The 22,114-nt window shown below is 49.9% G+C and overlaps 1 protein-coding gene across 5 annotated transcripts in view; it reads right to left on the minus strand.

Annotated features, from left to right (window-relative positions):
• ADD2 (adducin 2) overlaps window positions 1-22,114 on the minus strand; it is a 98,426-nt gene that overhangs the window by 18,292 nt on the left and 58,020 nt on the right. For 2 of the 5 annotated variants that reach the window (XM_073324932.1, XM_073324933.1), the window contains 7 exons: window positions 11,650-11,880; window positions 10,763-10,898; window positions 9,330-9,481; window positions 7,638-7,718; window positions 6,689-6,838; window positions 4,916-5,059; window positions 1,609-1,707 (listed from right to left, as the gene is read on the minus strand). In XM_073324932.1, coding sequence (XP_073181033.1) covers window positions 1,609-1,707; window positions 4,916-5,059; window positions 6,689-6,838; window positions 7,638-7,718; window positions 9,330-9,481; window positions 10,763-10,898; window positions 11,650-11,847 — 960 coding nt within the window. In that variant the 5' untranslated portion in view covers window positions 11,848-11,880. Of the gene's footprint in view, window positions 1-1,608; window positions 1,708-4,915; window positions 5,060-6,688; window positions 6,839-7,637; window positions 7,719-9,329; window positions 9,482-10,762; window positions 10,899-11,528; window positions 11,614-11,649; window positions 11,881-16,644; window positions 16,875-22,114 lie in introns of those variants that run through there. The other 3 variants (XM_073324934.1, XM_073324935.1, XM_073324936.1) reach the window with 3 other exon arrangements.

The raw sequence follows: 22,114 nt of genomic DNA on the forward strand, positions 1-22,114 counted from the left end.
GGACACGGCAGGAGGGAAGAGGGTAAAAGTGGCAGGTGTGGAGTACAGCACTGGTGCCCTTGGATGTTTTTAACATTTGTCAAAAGCCTCCAGTGTGCCGGCAAAGCTCTCTGCTCTGATCTAGGCCTAGAAATGAATCCGTGGCATTGGTAGAATGGATGGTGCTTGATAATAAATAATAATCATTTTAACTACCATAACAGCAGTGCCAATGTCGTGAGGGGTTGGAAGCCAAAGACTTTTTCTGGATATGGCTCAGGTTGAAACTGGCGACACCATGGTCTCAAAGCGTTTGAACAGGTGCACCTAGATGGTGTACTGAAGGCAAATGCTCCCAAAACTAGCCCAGCAAACACACACTACGCCTGAAATACTGTCCCTTGCCACGTTACACCCTCTCTTCTACTGTGAGCTCTTTGGGCCCGATTCACATCGCACATTGGTTTTTACATGGGTGTAATGCCATTGACTTTGGTGGCGTTATTCCTGATTTATGCTGGTGTTTGCAAGATCCAAATCAGGGCCACTGTCTTTTATTCATCATGAAAGCACGACTTACGTTTATGGCACCGTATAAATAATGAACAATAACCGCAATCACTACTTTTGCATCCCCATTTGAGCTCTTGCTGAGCTCTGAAGGCTTAGAGGGCGAGGTTTCCAAATCAGCATTTGCTAATCTCTGCTCTCACTGAAGTCAGTGGGAAATCATTTAGGCTAGTGCCAAACACTTCTGAAAATCCCACCCCAAACCAACAGTCAACAGCGGAGGAGAAAGCAAAGGCCCAGTTCAAGTTATTGAGCAAGTAACAGGGCAGCAGCTGAAACTCAAGGCTAACCTGGGAGTGACTGAAAGCCACGACCGTATATAAAACTGTAAAAAAAAAAATAAAAACCACACTGGAAGTTTCAGAGTAACAGCCGTGTTAGTCTGTATTTGCAGAAGTTGGTTTCTGTCCTGAAGTCTGTTCCAGGGACTGCCCAGTAGAGGGAGATAAATGATCAGTGCAATGCAGCCAGATTGAATTGGTGTATTCCCGGCAGCATTCTCCTAGGGCGCAAACCCTAATCTGCTCCTTGGGGGACATCTCCCCAGGGTCAAAACAAGATGTTGCCATCCTGCAGCCCACCATCTACACCAAGCACTTGAGTATTTCACAGTTGTGGCTGGAAATCCTGCAAGATGTAGCATTTGGGATGGAGGCTTTAGAACGCTGGAGTTTATACGATAGTGATAACTTGCAAACACAGGACTCATTGAGTCTGGTACAGGGGGGTTTATAATGATCCTGGGTCTCTCCCCATATTAGGCATACCAGACACAATGCAGTCCTGTCTTAGCAAGTTATCACTGTGAGTCTGTCTGTCAGTCTATACTGGCGGTAGGGAAGGGAAAGAGAGCAAGTCGTTTTGTCTTTAGCTTATGGGAGACACTCCAACTCTACAGTGACAAGAATCATAAGTACCTAGGTGGCTGGTTAGATGGAATATTCACCTAGATTACATAGCAAGCAGAGTAACAAAGCATTGTAATGAGACGCGACCTTGGAAACACATCAACGAGGGCAGATGCTCATTCCAAGTTGCTGCCCCAGTGGAGTCGCTCACCTGGATCTCACAAGCAGCCTGCAAGTGAAAGGTTTTATAGAAAGCTTCCTCCACCGTGTCTCCCAGAGTGATCACGCCGTGGTTTCGCAGCACCAGGATCTGCGGGGAAAATGAAACACAAGCTAACACAGTCCTTGCCAGTGAATGCATTTCTTTCTAAAGAGGCTCAGAGATACAGTCCATCGACAAGTCTGGGTTTTTGCCCAGCACCTGAAGGTCCCTCGAATGACTTGCAGGCTATTTCAGCTCACATTCGGAATGACAGGTTCTGTAAAAAGTGACAGCAATTTAACCCCTTTGTAACTTCCCAGATGTTGAGTAGTTCTGATACTTAGAATCATAGAATCATAGAATATCAGGGTTGGAAGGGACCTCAGGAGGTCATCAAGCCCAACCCCCTGCTCAAAGCAGGACCAATCCCCAATTAAATCATCCCAGCCAGGCCTTTGTTAAGCCTGACCTTAAAAACTTCTAAGGAAGGAGATTCCACCACCTCCCTAGGCAACGCATTCCAGTGTTTCACCACCCTCCTAGTGAAAAAGTTTTTCCTAATATCCAACCTAAACCTCCCCCACTGCAACGTGAGACCATTACTCCTTGTCCTGTCCTCTTCCACCACTGAGAATAGTCTAGAACCATCCTCTCTGGAACCACCTCTCAGGTAGTTGAAAGCAGCTATCAAATCCCCCCTCATTCTTCTCTTCTGCAGACTAAACAATCCCAGTTCCCTCAGCCTCTCCTCATAAGTCATGTGTTCCAGACCCCTAATCATTTTTGTTGCCCTTTGCTGGACTCTTTCCAATTTATCCACATCCTTCTTGAAGTGTGGGGCCCAAAACTGGACACAGTACTCCAGATGAGGCCTCACCAATGTCGAATAGAGGGGAACGATCACGTCCCTCGATCTGCTCGCTATGCCCCTACTTATACATTCCAAAATGCCATTGGCCTTCTTGGCAACAAGGGCACACTGCTGACTCATATCCAGCTTCTCGTCCACTGTCACCCCTAGGTCCTTTTCCGCAGAACTGCTGCCTAGCCATTCGGTCCCTAGTCTGTAGCTGCGTGTAACTTCACCTGGTTTATTGGCCATTTCCTTCTAATCCAATCTATGTGGCACTCCTCTTGCTGTGTCTGGTCTCAGAAAAGCTTTACAAACATTTATGAATCAAACCCCGGGTATTTCAGGACACAGGTGGGTAAACTGAGGCACAAAGCAATTGGGAGGCCCAAACTCAAACAGCAGGGCAATCACCCAGCCAGCTGTAGAACCCAGCCTTCTCAGCCTGGTGCTTTTGCCACATGACGGGCCCAAACCTCACAACACGTCAGAATGTGAAGCCCCAACAGGACCGCAAACCAGAACCCAAACCCCAGCACAGGACCCAGATCTGAACGCCACCTCTTCGGCCCATCTCCAATGAAAATATTACTGGGTCAAACCCATTCCTGGAGCAACTCATAAGAACGGCCATACTGGGTCAGACCAAAGGTCCATCCAGCCCAGTATCCTGTCTACCAACAGTGGCCAATGACAGGTGCCCCAGAGGGAGTGAACCTAGCAGGTGATGATCTAGTGATCTCTCTCCTGCCATCCATCTCCACCCTCTGACAAACAGAGGCAAGGGACACCATTCCTTACCTATCCTGGCTAATAGCCATTAATGGACTTAACCTCCATGAATTTATCCAGTTCTCTTTTAAACCCTGTTATAGTCCTAGCCTTCACAACCCCCTCAGGCAAGGTGTTCCACAGGTTGACTATGCGCTGACTGAAGAAGAACTTCCTTTTATTTGTTTTAAACCTGCTACCCATTAATTTCAATTGGTGGCCCTTAGTTCTTATATTATGTGAAGAAGTAAATAACGTTTCCTTATTCACTTTCTCCACACCACTCATGATTTTATATACCTCCATCATCTCCCCCTCTTTATCTCCTCTTTTCCAAACTGAAAAGTCCTTGCCTCTTTAATCTCTCCTCATATGGGACCCGTTCCAACCCCCTAATCATTTTAGTTGCCCTTTTCTGAACCTTTTTGAATGCCAGTATATCTTTTTTGAGATGAGGGGACCACATCTGTATGCAGTATTCAACTTGGATTTATATAAGGGCAATAAGATATTCTCCGTCTTAGTCTCCGTCTTAGTCTCTATCCCTTTTTTAATGATTCCTAACATCCTGTTTGCTTTTTTGACTGCCGCTGCACACTGCGTGGACGTCTCCAGAGAACTGTCCACGATGACTCCAACATCTTTCTCCTGATTAGTTGTAGCTAAATTAGCCCCCATCATATTGCATGTATAATTGGGGTTATTTTTTCCAATGTGCATTACTTTACATTTATCCACATTAAATGTCATTTGTCATTTTGTTGCCCAATCACTTAGTTTTGTGAGATCTTTTGGAAGTTCTTCACAGACTGCTTTGGTCTTAACTATCTTGAGCAGTTTAGTATCATCTGCAAACTTTGCCACCTCACTGTTTATCCCTTTCTCCAGATCAATTATGAATAGGTTGAATAGGATTGGTCCTAGGACTTACCCTTGGGGAACACCACTAGTTACCCCTCTCCATTCTGAAAATTTACCATTTATTCCGAGCCTTTGTTCCCTGTCCTTTAGCCGGTTCTCAATCCATGAAAGGATCCTCCCTCTTATCTCATGACAACTTAATTTCATAGAATCATAGAATATTAGGGTTGGAAGGGACCTCAGGAAGTCATCTAGTCCAACCCCCTGCTCAAAGCAGGACCGATCCCCAACTAAATCATCCCAGCCAGGGCTTTGTCAAGCCTGACCTTAAAAACCTCTAAGGAAGGGGATTCCAACACCTCCCTAGGTAACGCATTCCAGTGTTTCACCACCCTCGTAGTGAAAAAGTTTTTCCTAATATCCAACCTAAATCTCCCCCACTGCAACTTGAGACCATTACTCCTTGTTCTGTCATCTGCTACCTCTGAGAACAGTCTAGAGCCATCCTCTTTGGAACTCCCTTTCAGGTAGTTGAAAGCAGCTATCAAATCCCCCCTCATTCTTCTCTTCCGTAGACTAAACAATCCCAGTTCCCTCAGCCTCTCCTCATAAGTCATGTGTTCCAGTCCCCTAACCTTTTTATTGCCCTCAGATGGACTCTCTCCAATTTTTCCACAAGTGAGGGACCCTGTCAAAGGCTTTCTGGAAATCTAAGTACACTATGTCCACTGGATCCCCCTTGTCCACGTTTGTTGACCCTGCTGAGCTGTATTAGCCCGACGGCTGATCAGCCACAATATCTTTCAGTCGGAGGAGTGTGTCTTTTCTCCTAACCTTGCAGGTTGGTCCAAGGCACTTCTGTAGTTCAATCCTGTCTGCCTCTTCCTCCATCTCTCCATTGAAATCGAAGTACACAATGTTGCCTAGCAGCAGGGCATCATGGGATACAGGCAGGATGCCACATTTCATGGCAGACACCTGGCAAACAGAGAGAACGCAGGAAGCCAAGGGGAAGATCAGCATTTTGGTTCCCTCACGTTTACACCAACGCACCTGTCGAGTCTACGCTCAGCTTTCAAACCGGCAACCTGTGGCCTGTTGTTGCGCTTTTACGGCCCTGATCCCGCAATATCCTGAGCATCCTTCTCCCTCTCTCTCAGTGGAATCAACGGGTGCAGACGTTGCCCAGCATCTCCCAGGACTGGCCCCTCAGACCAGCGGCTGCATCAGTTTGCAGGCATATGAAGCCATGAAGGTTCAGCAGTGGCAGATCAGTGTGAACAATGAGGCTCTGCCATCAGCGCCAACAAAAGGAACCCAGGAAAACAGCAGTTTTGTAGCAGTCACATATTTTGGCCTTTCTCCTCCCAGGGGCTGCATATTTCCCTTACTTTTACGCATCCCACCCACAGCTTCTGCCTCACATTAGAAGCATAAAGCAACTGACCGAAGGTGAGTCACATGAAGTTTGGGGATAAAAAAATGTTCATTTCTTAAATGACGGAACATGCACATGTCCGAGAAGTGCTCAAGTGAGGGGCAAACGGAGCCCCCTTCTCGGGGCCCTGCAGCATCCCAGTGCAGCAGACAGAGCACAGTTCCACTGTGCAGAAAGACTGAATGAGCACAGACCTTGCCCAGTTCTAGTGTAATCCCCCTGAGCAGTAGCATGCCAGGGGCAAGAGAGGGCAGGTCGTCTCCCAGCACCCCTCCTGTAAGTCAAGTATTATCCCCACAGAACAGGTGGGGAAACTGAGGCACAGAGCCATTCAGCGACTTGCCCACGGTCACACTGTCTGTGACCAAGGTGGCAAGAGAACTCTGAACGCCTGAGTCCTGGCCCCTCAAAAGGGTACATGGCGTTCAAAGAGGTGCACACAGTCTGGTGCAAATCCGTTGCACTGGGGTGAATTTCATCCCTCTCATCTTCACATGAGCAAAGACCATTTGCATGCTCAGGGGGTTGCGGGGAGGTGTTCTAAAGTCCCGGGTACAGTTCTAAAGTCGAGGTTGAAACCCATTGGAAAATAAGCCTCAGTAAGGACTGGTCTCTCATAACCCATTACGAATGACGCTACTTAGCAGAGATGGGCTTGTGCTAGACATTCAGACTAACGAAGTCACTGCCCTTGAGTTTTGTCCCAGGATCAACAAATGCTGTGGCTGTCCGGAAACAAGAGGCCATTCTCCTGAGCAGAAGTTCTGCTGTTTTTTTAGCTGCTAAAGTAACAGCCGTACTTGATGCAAATACCTATCCTATTTACAAAGCATCACAGGGTTTCTAAAGGGAAATGAAACTTAATACCACTGTGTCAGAGGCCCCGTTAATTCCACTGATTTTAACGGGATGTGGATCGGCCTCTGAGGGAGCGATGTGTTTGACAGACGAGTGGAGTGGGGATGCCACACATGGATCTCAAAGCCACTGAGGCAAGCAGGGTGTTATCAGCAATGATCCTGAACGAAGCCCTGGATTCCCCATCCTCCCAACCTCACTCAGGATGTTCAGAGCCGGAGCTGAACTCTGCAGCTCTCTACGGCTGCGGTACAAACCGTACAGCGGCTGACCCTGGCAAACCCGTCAGCATGACTGATTGGGCTCCTTACCGCTGCAGTGTCAGGCGTGTGCAAGTGGATAATGCACCTGATGTCGGGTCTGGCTGCGTAGATGGCTGAGTGCAGGCCAAATCCTCTCGTGTCCACGGAAAAACTGGTACTGCCCTGCTCCACCACTTCACCCAGGATGTTCACTTTAATCTGCAGCAGGAAAGAAACGAGGCCGCAGGAGAGTTACCGGGGAGGGGAGGAATTCACACTCCCTATGGCTCACCCCAGATCTGCAGAACACCACTGCGCTCCCTCATCAACCCGTTGGATCCACCTTCCAGGTGGCTCTGCATTCAAAGAATGTGCTTCCTTCCAAAAGATCTGCTCTTGGAAGTATTTTGAAGAAGTTCTCTGGCCTGCGCTCTACAGGTGTTCAAATTAGATGATCACAATGGTCCATTCTGGCCTTGGAATCTATTAATTAAGCCTGCGAGGTAGGTATGGGATACAGACTCAGGTCCGTCAATTCTACAGCAACTCAGCCCATTCCCATACGGCCTGTGACATCTGCTGGGATCACAATCTACTGTGTGCCATGCATGCATGAAGAGAACATGCATCAGGTGGCTATTGAATGTTCACTGTCTATCTTTTTCAAAATGGTGATAAAAACCATGAAACTTTGAATTTTGACCAAAACAGGGTGAAAAAAATGGTGAGATTGCCACACGTATTTCTCTCCCCCTCACACCGCAGTCTTCAAACCACTCTGGAGCATTTCAAATTTCAAAATTTTGAGAAAAAACAGTGGGAGTGGAGGTGGAATTTGTTAAAAAAAAATCATAATTTTTGGTCTTTTTTTAAACCATCTCTCATAAAGAATTCTTTGCCATCAACGTCCCCCAAAGCGGTCCCAGATTACCAGCATGGATTTAATTTACCGTCGAGAGAGAAAGAGAAAGTGGAGGGTTTCATTATGAAGGGAGAGGGTGTTATTTAGCACACTCACCAGACTAGAAGCGGTGACTTCATTACACGAAAGACCTGTAGGGCAGATCAAGAAGTGATCCTGTTCTTTGCTGACACGCATCTACCAAAAGAAATGCACAGGAGTGGGGGGAAAGAGGCGAGTTAAGATTAACTGGATAATTTTCAGTAGCATGTGCATTCTTACTTTCCTGGTGGGGCGTTCTGAGTCCTTCATATTACTAAGAGTATCTGTCTTTTCTATAGCCATTTCCATTCCAAACTATGTTGCTTAGTCAAGGGTCCATCCCATGACTGCATACTCCTGGCCAGAACTAAGGATAGGTCTACACCGCAATTAAAAACCCGCAGCTGGCCCGTGACAGCTGACTTGGGCTAAGGGGCTGTTCAGTTGCAGTGTAGATGTTTGGGCTGGGATGGAATCCTAGATCCTTCCAAGCCCACCTATAATGCTAAGAAACCAAACATAATTCCTTTCATCTGCATTTTCCAGTCAAGCCTCCAATCTCTGAGATTCCACTGTGTTTCATTTTGGTTTCAGATCTCCGGGAAAGTCAAACATGACTGACCAAGCGTGGTCTCAGTACTGTACCACTTGGGTCACACAATGGGCAAGAACTTTAACAGCTGGAAATTGGGGCTGAAGAAAAAAGGAAGTCAGTGACGGAGAAAAATTCAAAGAGTATAGTGCTGTATGTTCCATGATCATGTATCATGCGGCTGCGCTGGAGCTGCTAAATTTCCTAGCCTTTGATCACAAAGATAAAGGGATATGGCATTTCTCGGTAGCATCTATGCCACTCACTACGGGGTTTTTTGCTGTGTTGACAAGTTGTCTCTGGTCCAGATGCTCAGTATAGCTCCACTGAGGATCTGGCCCACTTTGCGTAGTGAGCAATGGAATGGCCTGAAAGGGAATTCTTATCTCACCAGCTGAGGAGCAGTTCCCAAGCTAGGACTGTAAAGTCAGCCTGTGGAAGTCACAGCTGGATGCCCAATGACCCTGCACATGGGCATGTATGTGAGCTAAGATCAGGGTCATCTGATGCAGGGCACAGCTGAGCAGACGTCAAGAGAGAATTCACTTTGAACCCCCAACTCCCACCTATAGTATTAAACCGCTGAGCCGGTGCTTAAGCACTGTAGGTTGGAGAGGGTTTTTCTTTCCCCTTCCTCTGAAGGGTCACGCATTGACTTCTGCAAGATACCAGCACAGACAGCCTGTGCCAAATGTTACATTCCTGCACTGGCTACATGGTATAGTGTTTGCTGAGGGATGCCAGAGGTTAGTAGAAAAGATGAGACCAGTCTCCCAGTCGGAACTCCCTCTCTTTATATCCTTCCCCCCACAAGTCTGGTCCACTCCGGTAACTGGAGGATCAAGAACTCTACGCTTCCATCTCAGCTCCACACAAGGATGTGGATGGCAAAGGCAGGAGGACGGCAGTGTGCGGTCATCTGCAGGGCCCTACCAAATTCATGGCTGTGAAAAATGCATCACGGATCGTGAAATCTGGCCTCCCCCTGTGAAATCTGGTCTTTTGTGAGCTTTTACCCTATACTATACCGATTTCACAGGGGGAGACCAGCGTTTCTCAAACTGGGGGCCCTGACCCAAAAAGGAGTCGTGGGGTTTGGTAGGGCCCTAGTCGTGTTCCATCCTCACTACGGAGATGGCCCCATGTCCATGTTACCACTGGGGTTCCCCCCTCACCGTGGCGTAGGTGTTGCTGAGCTGCGCCCAGCCGTACAGGTCCAGGAGTCGGTAGATGCTGCCAACCTTGCAACGCATGAGCCGCTCTCCTTTCGCTAGGGACAGCGACTCGGTGCTATGGAGGTCGTTGATGGGCGTCACCATGGAGAGACCTGAGGAGAAGCGGAGATCGGTTAGCCGGTTTGAGGGGCTCCTGGCTAGGAGGTGCTTTGGGAAGCAAGGAGGCTTCCAGGCCATTGGATCTGACCCATCCAATCTCTATCTGTTCCCCTAGATGAGAGGCAGGATACTTCCCCAAGCTCTTCAGTCCGTATGTGTTGACTCCCATGGTGGATTCCCTTCCCTGAACCTTCACACCTTACCTCTCAGCCCACGAGGGCCGTGGAAGGATCTGTGGAACTCCCGAACACATCACTGCCAGTCTTAGACTGGGGATGGGGATCGCTGGAGAAAAAACACAAGGGGAGCACCCTCCCCAGCCCCATTTTTAAATGCAATGGGTTAGGGTTGATTTTATTTGTAGGATCTCCCCTCCTTAATCCCCCCCCCCTTTACTCTAACTCTCCTTTTTTTTTTTTTAACACGTTGCCATTAAAAAAATCAGGGCGGGGAGGAAAAATGGGGAACAAAAGAGCAACATTTTGCTTGATCAGAAACCTGGAAAATTCAAAAAAAAAAACCCAACCAACTGTTTGCAAAACATTCCATTTAAAAAAAACCAGACGGTTTTCATCAAAAAGCAGTTGAACAAAAAATTTCAGACAACCCTAATGTTCACCTTTTTTAGGCAATAATGTTCAGGGTATTTTAAAATACCTCTTTTGTTATCACTTATTCAACGCAAGTGTATGAAAACCACTTGGGAGGAAACTTCTCTTTGTTAAAGAAACAGCCACCCATTTCTTTAGTTAAGGGCCAGAAAAGCTCCCACTACAGTTCTCTGGTCTTCCAAGGAGACATCCAGGAAAAACAGAGAATGAGTTGATAATCCTGGAATTTTTAAGGTGAAATATAAAGAGGGGAAACCCTTTAAAACAGAGTCAGCAAAACACAGTCTTCAAGGCCTGTTTTGGGCATTATAAAGAAGCAAAGAGGGGCAGAAACCCAATGTTATTTATCCCCATGCTGGTTGCCATTAAAGCTGACCACTGTATGGGTGTATGTGAAATCAGTGCAACCAGATAATATTTCACTGGAAACCATGAGCACTTCGCACAACCCCATCCAGAGAAGGGAGAGATATAGCTGAGACGTTCTTGTTAGCCTAGGGGAATTAGGCACCTCAGTCCAACTGACATTCATGAGATGGGCACCATAGGTGCCTTTGATTGTCTTTCCGAATCCTGCAATGCCTGTCCCACCCTGGTTTGGTAACTTGGCAACAAGGCAGGCCTCCCCCGCCCCAGCCCAAGAAGAATTATCCACCAACATACTGATGGGAGAGGTGGGGAAGACGGAGGGAGCAGTGCTGGCCATGAAATCCGCGATCTGTCGCAGGGCCCAGATGTTGGAGTTGTTCCCCTTCTTCATTTGTTCTTGGATAAGGCTCTCCAGCTCCTCTCTGAAAGACTGAAACAGCATGGCAGACAGTGAATCGTCAGCGATTTCACAGATCGGCGCCCACGCTGCCTTACAGCCACGCCGTGAACTTTACAGAGCCAGCATCTTCCTGACAAAGCCGGCAGCGCTCCTCGCCAAGGCAAGGCGCTTCATGGGAAATAGGCTCCCCGGCCTCACACATTAAACACGGTTGGCACTCACAGCCCTGCTGGCACAGGGGAATGAGCAACACCTAAAGGAGGACACTGGGCATCAGTTGCTCTCTCTATGCTCCGTCCCTTAAGCACAGAGCTTGCCCCGGTGACCACTCCAAGAGGAGAATGCTTCATGCTTGCAGAACGAGCTTTTAATAACTGGGGGGTGGAGGGAGAAGTCTCAATTTTTGGATGTCCAACTTTAAGACACCTAGGGCCAGATTTTAGAAGAGCTCCCGGCCACATTTTCAAGGGCTCATCACCCAAAACCGGGACCAGATTTTAGAAGTGCTCAGCACCCAACGTGCTGAGGGGTTTTAAGAATCTGGCCACTCATTTTGGCGGCTCCGTGGGTCTGCTCTGCAGAGGTGCTGAGCAGCCACAGCTCCTAGTGACTTCAGTTGGTTTCTAGAGCTGGGCATTCCAAACAAATAAATAGAGGCACCTGTAACAAAGAGCCCGCTAGTGGAGAAGCGAGGTCTTAGGATACAGAGACAGAACGGGGGATAAAAACCCCTGACTCCCACTCCCTCGCTTTGGCCATTTGCCAGGCACTCTCTACGCACTGGGCTCTGTAGGATCATGGTGACTCGCTTCTTCTGCTCCATCATGTTGAAGTCCTGCCGGAGATCGGCCGCCATATTCCGGATGCGCAGATATTCCGGGTCATCTTCGGAGAACCGATCGAAGTAACGCTGCCCGTGGGGAGGCGGGGAGGAGACCGGGGGGGAAGAGACTGCCTCTGGGGTGGTTTCGTTGCTCATCTTCACAGCTGTCTAGAGTTTACTTCTTGGTACCTGTGCGGAGAGATGGAAGGGTCAAGAGCCGCCAGCAGGACTGGATGTGGGTTTTTTTGCACTTCTGACAGCAACATAAAAACACATTCTGGATGTTGCCTGGGGGGATAGTGGATGACGTACTACTCAGTTAACAATAATGGGAGGCAGGGGTTTGGGGTGGGTGCATGGCATGTATCCCTTATATTGATAACATAGGGTAGCCAACTTGGTAATATTTAAAAAACTTAATTTGCATCTGTACATTCTGAAGAAGTGGGTTTTTTACCCACGAAAGCTTATGGCCAAATAAATCTGTTAGTCTTTGAGATGCCACCGGACTCCTTGTTATTTAAAAAATGGGCACTCTAGCAGGACTGCTGGAACCTCCCCTTCCCCATCCCTTTCCCCGAGGACCTGTCCTGCCCCCCCGAGGACCCGCCCCGCCCTCTTCTCTTCCCCCCCCCACCCCATCGCTCATTGCTTTTCCCCCTCTCCCCTCCACCCTGTGTGGATCAGGAGGGACTCGCCTGCACAGCCGGGGCTGGGAGCTGCAGCCACCCGATGCAGGTAGGAGGTGCCCTTGGCTGAGCAGGGGCTGGCGCGGGTGATAACTGGACTTTGGGTGTTCAGTCAGTAGATCTGACCGGACACCATCAGGTCCCCTTTTCGACCAGACTTTGTGATGGAAAACCGGACACCTGGCCATCCTAGGATAACATACCCTATGGTTTCTCTAATATTGAATACTAGAGTTTCATATTATCTGAGTTATTCAAACCAGCCACAAAGAAGAAGGTGGCTGGGAGACCTGGATGCAATTCCCTGCCCTGCTATACTTGGGCAAGTCACTAGCCCGTCTGTGACACAATGGCACCTCCGTCCCGTCCTGCGGCGCCCCCTGAAGTCCCATTCCTGCTCCCTGATGCACCTCCGTCCCGTCCTGCAGCACACCCAGCTGCTCCACCTCTGAGCCTTTCAAACAGAAATGGGCTCCCCTATCCTTCCGCGCAGTGGTTTTGTGATGAAGACAGACGTGGACGAAGATGAGATGCCACCAAACTCAATTCCCTTGTGATCTAAACCAGCACTTAAACCTACGCCTCCAGAAGCAAAACCTTAATGCACTCATGTGCTGAACTGCCTTTATGCCCTCAGATCGGTAGTGTTTCCCTGCGTCCTCCAGGTGTGCTCGGGAATCAGCTAGTAAGGACCAATTCCGAACACCGGAGCAGCAGGCTTAATTAAGGCCGGGATTTTAGAGTTCGCGCTCAGAGTGCAGAGTCCCCTTTCGGCTTCCTGATCATCTTCAGGCCTGTGAGTTTAACAAGTGGCAGGACACAGCCTGCACAGAGTGTCCCCTCCTCGGCCTGGCTCCTAGGAGAGGACTTTCTGCAGCATCCTTGGCCTCAGCGCTTGGAACGGAGCCAAGCTGGGGCCACGGCAATAAGATTCGCTGTGGGCATCTCGCCCAGGGAACAGGGCAGTGTCTTCGCAGCCTGCAGCAGCTCTGCGTCAGAGAGACCCATTTCCGCGGCACGTACGTGCTTTGCTCTTGGCATTGGTGTTAATCTGGTTTCCGCAGCACCTGCGGGGGGTGTTATGCAGGCGTTGCTGAGGGCGATAACCCTGACGAGAAGGGGGTGGGGGGGTGGAGCGCTGGTCCCATCAGGGGCTGGATGCACAGAACATCTCTCAGCTACAATCCAGAGGGAGAGAAAGGAAGACATGCATCAGCACCTTAACTCTTTGGAGCCTGGGGGCCGGGAGACTTTGACGCTTCCTTCCAAGAACCAGGTCTTTTAAGGGTTAGTCTTTCCTCTTCTCAGCTAGGGAAGCAGTTCACATTGCTGAGTACAGAGGGCTAAGTCTGTCCAGCACCTACACCCCTTGGGGGCAGACCTTTGAGATGGCAATGGTGATTAGCCCCTAGAGGGCACACAGGAAGCTTGCGCCTAGCAGCAAGGCCATGGCCGAGCCACTGCCGGCAGCATTCAGCCAGGGCGCGATCTGCTCTTTGCAAGCCGCCAGCAAGCTGGAATCGTGCAGTCTGCACACAGCAAGGCAGGCTTTATAGCATGGAGAAGGAGGCATGCAGCAGCGGAGACTTAAACCTGCACCTGTCCTACAGGGAGGGCCTTTCACAGGAGGTCAATGAGACTGAATAGCATTCATCTTGCAAGGGGCGGGGGGGCATCGCAGGGCTGTGTGCCTGAGCTCAGTGCTACTGGGTGGTTAACTGTGAGGGGACAGGTTCATTGCAGCAATCGTGAAGCCTGCAGGCTTCTAGCCAGTGCAATGTTAACAGAGACTGCAGAGAACGGTGGGAACAGGGGAATGCCCCCAGTGAAGTCAGGGATCGCATTCTGCTCCCAAACTACATTCTAGACCTAGGGATATGCATGGCCCAGGCTAGAGTGAAATTATACTGCGGGATTTGCCTCAGACGTCGCTGAGACACAAACTATAGGGAAAACACGGGTCAGAGGGTTTCGATTCAGATCCAAAGTTCTGCTTCAAAGCAAAGCTTTTAGTGCCGCTTGGAAGAGCAAAGCCTCATGTCGGCCCCTAAACGAATCCCCGAGATGTTGACTTCTCCCGAGGGGGCTGGAGCTGTTCTCAGAGAAAATCCAGCTTCCTGAAGTGTTTTACTGCCACCAGGCTCAGCTCCCCTGGTGCTGACGGCTGAGCTTGTCCCGCTGCCTGCCCGCCCCCTCCGCCGGGCGCAGACTTTGCAGTTAGAAAGAGAATGAGAAACGGACAGCGAGAGAAACCGGGCAGGTTGCGGAAGACCCATCTGCACCCCTGACTACTCCCTCCCTCGCACAACTGCGCGGGCAACACGTGCCTGCCTGTCTTGAACGAAGCACGAGCCTTGATCGACACTGCCAGCCTCAGCTGCGCCCCGGCCCTTCAGGTGAGCTCGCAGAGACGGATCCACTGTCACTGAAACAATACACAGGTCGCCCTGCATTAACAGGCTACACTAAAGCCAGGCCGCACAGGCCAGACGGGCACACAGCACCCCCACGGCTCGGGGCAAAGCACGGCGGATGGAAAACGTGATGCTGGCAGACCCTTTCGGAGCTCTCACGGCATTTTGTCACCGCCTGGACAAGGGGAGGATGCAGAGCTGAGAGAGGGCGGCGCAAACCTCCTCCCTTCCCCGAGGACGGAGCAGTCTGATTTCCCCCCGGCCCTCACAGAATGCATCAGGGAAGGATCTGTGCACCCGAGCAATCTGCCCCCGTGGGCTCGTACCATCAGCCGAGGTGGCACCCAGCTCGGAGCAGACGCAGGAGCCAGAGTGGCTTGCTGGAGCCACGCCGGAAAGCCCACATGTGCTGGCAGCTCGCCTGCGTGGGCGAGAAGCGAGGCTGTTCCCTGCCTGCAGCCTATCTGCCACAGCACAGCTCTCTCTGCTGCTGACATTTCTGCGTCTGCCAGTGCCTGGCTTTGCTGCGTGCACATCGGTTTCCTCCAAGCGGATGCTGCTGAAGCTACGGCAGCAGCTGTTCACATTTACAGAGCTCGAAAGACTATATAGGGTCCTTTCATTCCCCATGCAAATGCGGCCACTTCTGGGGTGGAGTGAGGCAGCGCATAGCCATGCTACACAACAGGTTAGGGCAGGAGGTGAAGAAGACTGTCATAAGCAACTGCATCTTTGTAAGGTGATCAGATTGGCAGGAAGTCATTACCGGGCCCCGCTTATGATTATTTAAGATTTGAATTGCTGTAGCGCCCAGAGGCCAGTCACAGAGCAGGATCCCCGTGTGCCAGGCGCTGTACAAACCCAGCACAAAAAGACAGTCCCTGCCCCACAGAGATGGCAATCTCAGGATGAGAACAGAGGGATACAGACAGATGGGGAAGTGCCAGGAAACAAGGCTCCGAAGTGGCTGCACAATACAAATAACTACAGAACACAGAGGCAGACCTTCCTGCTCTTATGATGAATGCCAGGGGATGTTTAATGATCCCCAGAGATCATGATGTCCAGCAACGCACCTGCTTCCCTACATCCCTTTACGGGGGAGCTGAAGGGCAACTGATTCCAGACCGACTAGGGGAAGGAGTTCAGGTGTGTAGTTAATTAACAGGACAGTGCAGGCTGGGAGGCTGAGAATATCCCTACTTTGTGAAGTTCTCTATGGACTTACCATACCCAGTGCGACTGCCATGCCTGTTTGGGGGACGCGGCCTCTGCCACTCACCCTGCACCCTCAGCAAGGCGCTCAGACACCAAGGTGACGGGCACAGTACAAGAACCTGAACAGAACAGAAGGCTGACTCCATGGGAGGAGAGCCACCTACTCTGTTCTCCCTTAGGAATCCTGGCCTTCTCCTTGGTGCGTTCCCCTCCACGGGCTAACCCACCTGCACCCTGCTTCGCTGACATGCATGCAAAGCAGTAGATTTGTGAGCATGTTTGTCTGGTATTTCTGCTATATCTTAGTGGTTTGAGCATTGGCCTGCTAAACCCAGGGTTGTCAGTTCAATCCCTGAGGGGGCCATTTAGGGATTTGGAGCAAAAAGAAATTGGGGTTGGTCCTGCTTTGAGCAGGGGGTTGGACTAGATGATCTCCTGAGGTCCCTTCCAACCCTGATATTCTATGATTGGATATCAGAGACTGGTGTAAATCAGTACAGCTCCAGGGAAGTCAGTGGGGCTATGGCCATTCACACCAGCTAAGGAGCCAGGCCAAGGATTTAAGATATTGGCACGATGCATTATTTTGATACTAGCAATAAAATGCCCATTCTGCTTTCGCCAAACTCCACCTTTTTACCGTCCCTTGATCACCTGCGCCAGGAAACGTCTTGTCTTCCAAGCACTTTTTGGTGACTGTTTTGTTCCAATCTGTTTTCCCCTGCCTCGGAGACGCTTGCAGTCTGTGCGCCTTCCCTGTCTTTTGAAGCTCTCTCCAGCAGCAATGGGGAATGCTGGGGATTACCAGGCTACGAAGGATTTGAATTCTGATCGTTTCTTCCCCATGCTTCTCTGCTTCTTTTGCGAAAGTAAAACAGCTCTCTGGTTTCCATGGTGAAAGCTGCTCCAGAAATATATGTTGCAGGGATCAACCCTTCATTTAGAGGACTAAAACGGCTCGAGAAGCCTTAGTCACATCTAGTTGCTAGGATGAGATTCCTGCATACAAAGAAATAGCCAAAAAAAGCCGGGGGGCGGGGGTGGGGGGAAACGTGCAAGAAAAAAAAATATTGTTTTTCCCCCTTTTCTGCCAAATTTTTCATGATGTCCTCTGGGGAAAGCTCTCACACGGTCTAGTCAAACATATGCTGCACATCTTTCTGCACATTACGGTCACAACCCAGGGTCTGTCTTTGCCGGCTGGGCTCGAGGTCCAGGCTATAAATCAAAGTGCCCCCCGAGGCATCGTTCCCCACCTTTTTGCTTCCGTTGCTGCACACATGAGCCACTGATTCTCCACAGCTCTTCTCAGCGTTGGTTACATTTTTTTCCTCTCCCCCATCGGCTGTGAAAGAGCAAACCACATGCCCGTGGTTTCAGAAGCGGATCAAGACACTGGTCAGCATTTGCATGCACGGAGGCGACTCCTGACCCCCTCTGCTACTGAATCGCCTCCCACAAAAGCATCGGAAGTGGTGTGGTCCTGATGTTCAACAGGGGTGGATCCTCCAGCTACTGACACAACATAAGCTGCTCCCCAAAGGGCACGGGCGGAATGACTGGGGACTACTACAGTACCCTTGAGCTGGTGGGTAGAGTTATTCCTCCCCCCTCTTCAGAAAGCCCCACCCTGTACTGAGCCTGGCTACTGCAGCTTGGCAGAGAGCCTGGCCCCAGGACCTGGCCCATGTGTATGTGACTCATTCAGAGCGCACTTGTTACTGCAGAATTAGGGGACGTTCAGAGAAGGACAACAAGAACGGTATGGGGCATGGAAACCATTATGAAGAGAGATTGAAAACAATGGGATTGTTTCCCTTAGAAAGGAGACTAATGAGAGAGGACATGATAGAAATACATAAAATAAAGAGTAGTTTAGAAAAGGGAGAGGGGAAACTACTGTTATCCCCAGTTTCAGAGTAGCAGCCATGTTAGTCTGTATCCGCAAAAAGAAAAGGAGTACTTGTGGCAACTTAGAGATGAACAAATTTATCTGAGCATAAGCTTTCGTGAGCTACAGCTCACTTCATCGGATGTATCGAATGCATCCGATGAAGTGAGCTGTAGCTCACGAAAGCTTATGCTCAAATAAATTGGTTAGGCTCTAAGGTGCCACAAGTCCTCCTTTTCTTTTTACTGTTATCCCCGTCTCCTAACACAAGAGGAAAAGCCTATTCAATAAGAACATAATGTAAGAACGTTCATACTGGGTCAGACCAAGGGTCCATCGAGCCCAGTATCCAGTCTTCCGACAGTGGCCAACACCAGGTGCCCCAGAGGGAATGAACAGAACAGGTCATCATCAATGAGTTCAAAGAGGTGGGGAGGGGCAAATGTACCAGGGCTCCAAGATCAGGGCCCCCCCTCCCAAACATCCATGGAAACAAAGTGATACGAACGGGTGTGGGGCCTCAACCCCCAAATTTCTCCTGATGGGCCTGGAGGGAGAAAATTCAAAACGGATACAAAGGAAACTTTTTCCCACACAACCTGTAACTAGCCTGTGGAACTCATTACCACATGCAGTCATGGAGACCACGAACTCGGCAAGACTGAGGAAGGGAGTACACGTTTATACGGATAGCAAGGCTATCCAGAATTCTAATGGCTCGAGGCTGGCTTACGTCCGGAAGCATAAGGTTTATTAAGCTGCCAAAAACTTGTCAGCATCAATGGTCAGAGAAGGATGAGACCCAATGTATGTGGGTGGACAGATTATCCCACTTCTGCTACTGCGGGGTTCTGACACCTTCCTCTAAAGCCCCAGCATATTGGATTGGATGGACCACGGATTTGATCCAGCTTGAAGCCGTATCTTATCCATCCTAGAAACAAGCTGTGGTCGGATCATTTCCTGACCAATCATATTTGCCGCACTGGATTAGGGTAAAGCAACCTCATGCATCAGGGTGTCAGCGGATCACAACTGGGGTCAGGAAGGCTCCATGGCGGAGCCTAATGGTCCTTCCCTAATGCGTAGGGCGTTGCCCGAGGCATGCTACATGCTGGCACCCTATCGCTGCAGCATGAGGACACAGGTGGCAGGATATGGAGGAGCGCGGGGAACACTGCAGCCTCTCCTTTTAGTTTGCACCCCAGCAAGTACTTTCTATTCACCGAGCAAGGGAAACGCAAGGCTGGGTACATCCTACAGACTCCTGACCAACTATGTGCCCACGACCCTCCTCTCCAAAAAGCCACAGTCTCCAAGGTCCTGATTTTGGGGAGCTCAGTCTCCCCCTTTCTCTAAGTCTTTCCCCCAGCATCTGCAGAACGGAGTCGTTTCCCTTCGCCTCTGCTCCGGTGAAAGGAGCATCAGACCTGTTGCCTAGTTACCCAGGGTCTTAAGGTACCGCAGCACCACGGCACAGCTGCCTGCTGCCTAAATACAGACATCCGGGGTGATAAAGCCGGCTGGATGCTGCTGGACTCTTTATGCCTCGCAAGCCAAGTGGATGGCTGTGCACAGACTGATTGGGAAGACGAGGCTAATCAGAAAAGCAGGCTGGGGTGGGGCCATTGCTTAGAGCACAGAGCAAGCACACTGAGTGGTTTAGCAGCACCAAGCTAGCCCACTGCCATCTGCCAGTGGCAGACTCCGTGCTGCGGCTCCCCGGCGAGCAAGGAGCATGCCTGGGTAGCACTGTGAAATGCTCCCACCATTGCAGCCCCAAATGCGACACGGCCCGAGTCACTGGCTGTGCACGGCTTTGCAGGCTGCACCGCTGAGAGACGGTGCCCTCTTGGCACCCGGAGGTCCTGCAGCCCGATTTAAGAAGCGGATGGAGCACTCAGGGGCCAGTAATAATCAGAGATGGTTAAATCTGCACTCTGAGCTGAATCGAACCTTCTGGGTTCCATGTTCTGGTTCAGACCATTGTACAGCTTTCAGATCCAAACTTCCTCAGCGTTTCCCAGTGTTGCCACTTTTTGTGACTGATCATTGAGACTCACGGTATTTGGGGCTCTTTCTCTAAGTCGCAGTTCCTGGAAGCATGTGATTAAAAAAATAAAAGAGCTCTGAAATTCTCACTTAAAGTTTCTAGACTTTGTGATTGCAGAGAAAGATAAACCCCACAGGCTCAAAACCCAGGAAGTGAACTGAAAATAATTTGATTTTTAAAAATAGTAAATTTGAGAAGTGGGGATGTTAAATCCATGAACTTTAGGGGCCTATGGTGAATTGCTTAAAGCAGGGGAGGAGGGGAGTGTTTGGCAATACTGGATTTGGAAGGAAGGCTTGCATCAGAGTTCTTACAGGGGCCAATTTCTATTAACATCTGCACTTTCTTTGGCTAAGGTAAGGATACTTGAAATCTCATGCTTCAGGGCTTAAACAATGCTCACGGTAGTGCTCAGGAATGAATTCACTCCTCTCCTTCCACCCCCTGTACAGAACTGCACCATGGTGATTGCTGAAGGTTTTCTCTGCCCACTGAGAAACGTGAGGCAGGGGCATTCTGCCCTTAGCAGTGATCCAGCTAGATTGGCCGGTGGTGCAATCTGGAATGGCATAGGTAATGGTCTTGCTTGAAAAAGCCCTCCCACCTCAGCAATAAGACACTCCGATGCTACAGAGATATATACATAGACTAGGGTGACCAGATAGCAAATGTGAAAAATCGGGACAGAGGGTGGGGGGTAATAGATGCCTATATTCAAAAAAGTCCCAAATATCGGGACTGTCCCTATAAAATCGGGACATGTGGTCACCCCAACATAGACAGACAAACTGAGCGCTCGAGGAGAAGGGAGTTGGGATTAATGTTCAAAAATTCATTTTCTACCTTGACAAACAAGCAGGTTAAAAGCATGAACTTCACAAAGTCTCTGCTGGCCATTAGCAGTTCATACCCATATGAACCGGGTGCATTGGCTTTCACTCAGTTGATCTATGCAACGTGTGCCAGCAGCACAAGGAGGAGATGAAGGATCACAGCATTAGAGAAGAAGGGATGGGGGTGCACTTCTTCCACCATACAACTTTGATCCCTGCTTGAAAGGAATCCTCCTCAAATGCCACAGGATTCGGCCACATGCAGAGAAGGCCCCTAAGCTAGCATGGAAGGGCCCATCTACACTGCAATGTAAACCTAGGTTGGATAGAACGCAAGTTAGCAGACTCTGGGTTTGTTAACCTAAGGCTTCAGCATCTATACTAAATTGTAATCCCAGGTTAGGATTTGTTGAACCCTGGGTCCCAGCCTATGCTGCATTATGCAGGCCTGGGTCCAACCACCCACATCCCAGACTTCCTAGCACCCTCCCCAAATGTGACTGCTCTAGCCGTTTGTTCATGGAGCAGTGAACACTCCGGGACCGCCCACCAAACTTGACTGTCCAGAGGACAAAGGAAATCGGCCTGTGGGATTGTGGGATACTAATGGTGGATTCCCAGAGCGTAAATCCAGTGGGGCTGTGTCTATACTGCAAAGCAAAAGGGTTTGAGCCCTGGGTCCTGGCTTGACTCAGGTTTGTATCCTTCAACCCCTATGGGGTCCCGGGACCATGGGTCCAAGGCCTGGGTTAGCCTGATTTGTATGTGGACAGAAAGGGGGTTAGGCTTGAGCTTGAATTCGAACCCTGGGCTTACTCTGCAGTGTAGACGTACCCTGTATGACAAAATAAATACAGACCCAATTCTCCACCTGGATGCAGAGGAGCAAAGGCTCTGAAGTCAATTGGCTTGTTCCAGTGTACGTAAGAAGAGAACGCAGCCCAAATATTTAGCAAGAGCCACGTTCTAGTACAGTGCGGTACAGATTACTGTAGCCAAGGGCCTGGCAGTGTTTCTCGTGCATCTGGATGGGACACAGATTCACTGCCTGGGAGTGCAAATGCTAACCCCCTTTGTCTGTGCAGGGTAGTGAACTGGGCCCATCAGATATAAATACAGGCCAAAGGCCCATGCGTCTCCAAGTGATGCAAGGAGAGCTTGGGGCCTCAACACCTGCATGTAGCTGCCCCTTAGCTCAAGTGGGAGAGACTCGGGGGGTCCCCCTGCTCACAGCCCAATCAGGACCACGCATCTTGTGTCACACTCACTGCATGGCATCTTTGATCATTTCAACCCTACTGTCTTTGCGTAGGTCCCCTGGGATC

This window comes from Lepidochelys kempii, chromosome 26 (assembly GCF_965140265.1).
Source record: "Lepidochelys kempii isolate rLepKem1 chromosome 26, rLepKem1.hap2, whole genome shotgun sequence".
NCBI classification, from domain to species: Eukaryota; Metazoa; Chordata; order Testudines; family Cheloniidae; genus Lepidochelys; species Lepidochelys kempii.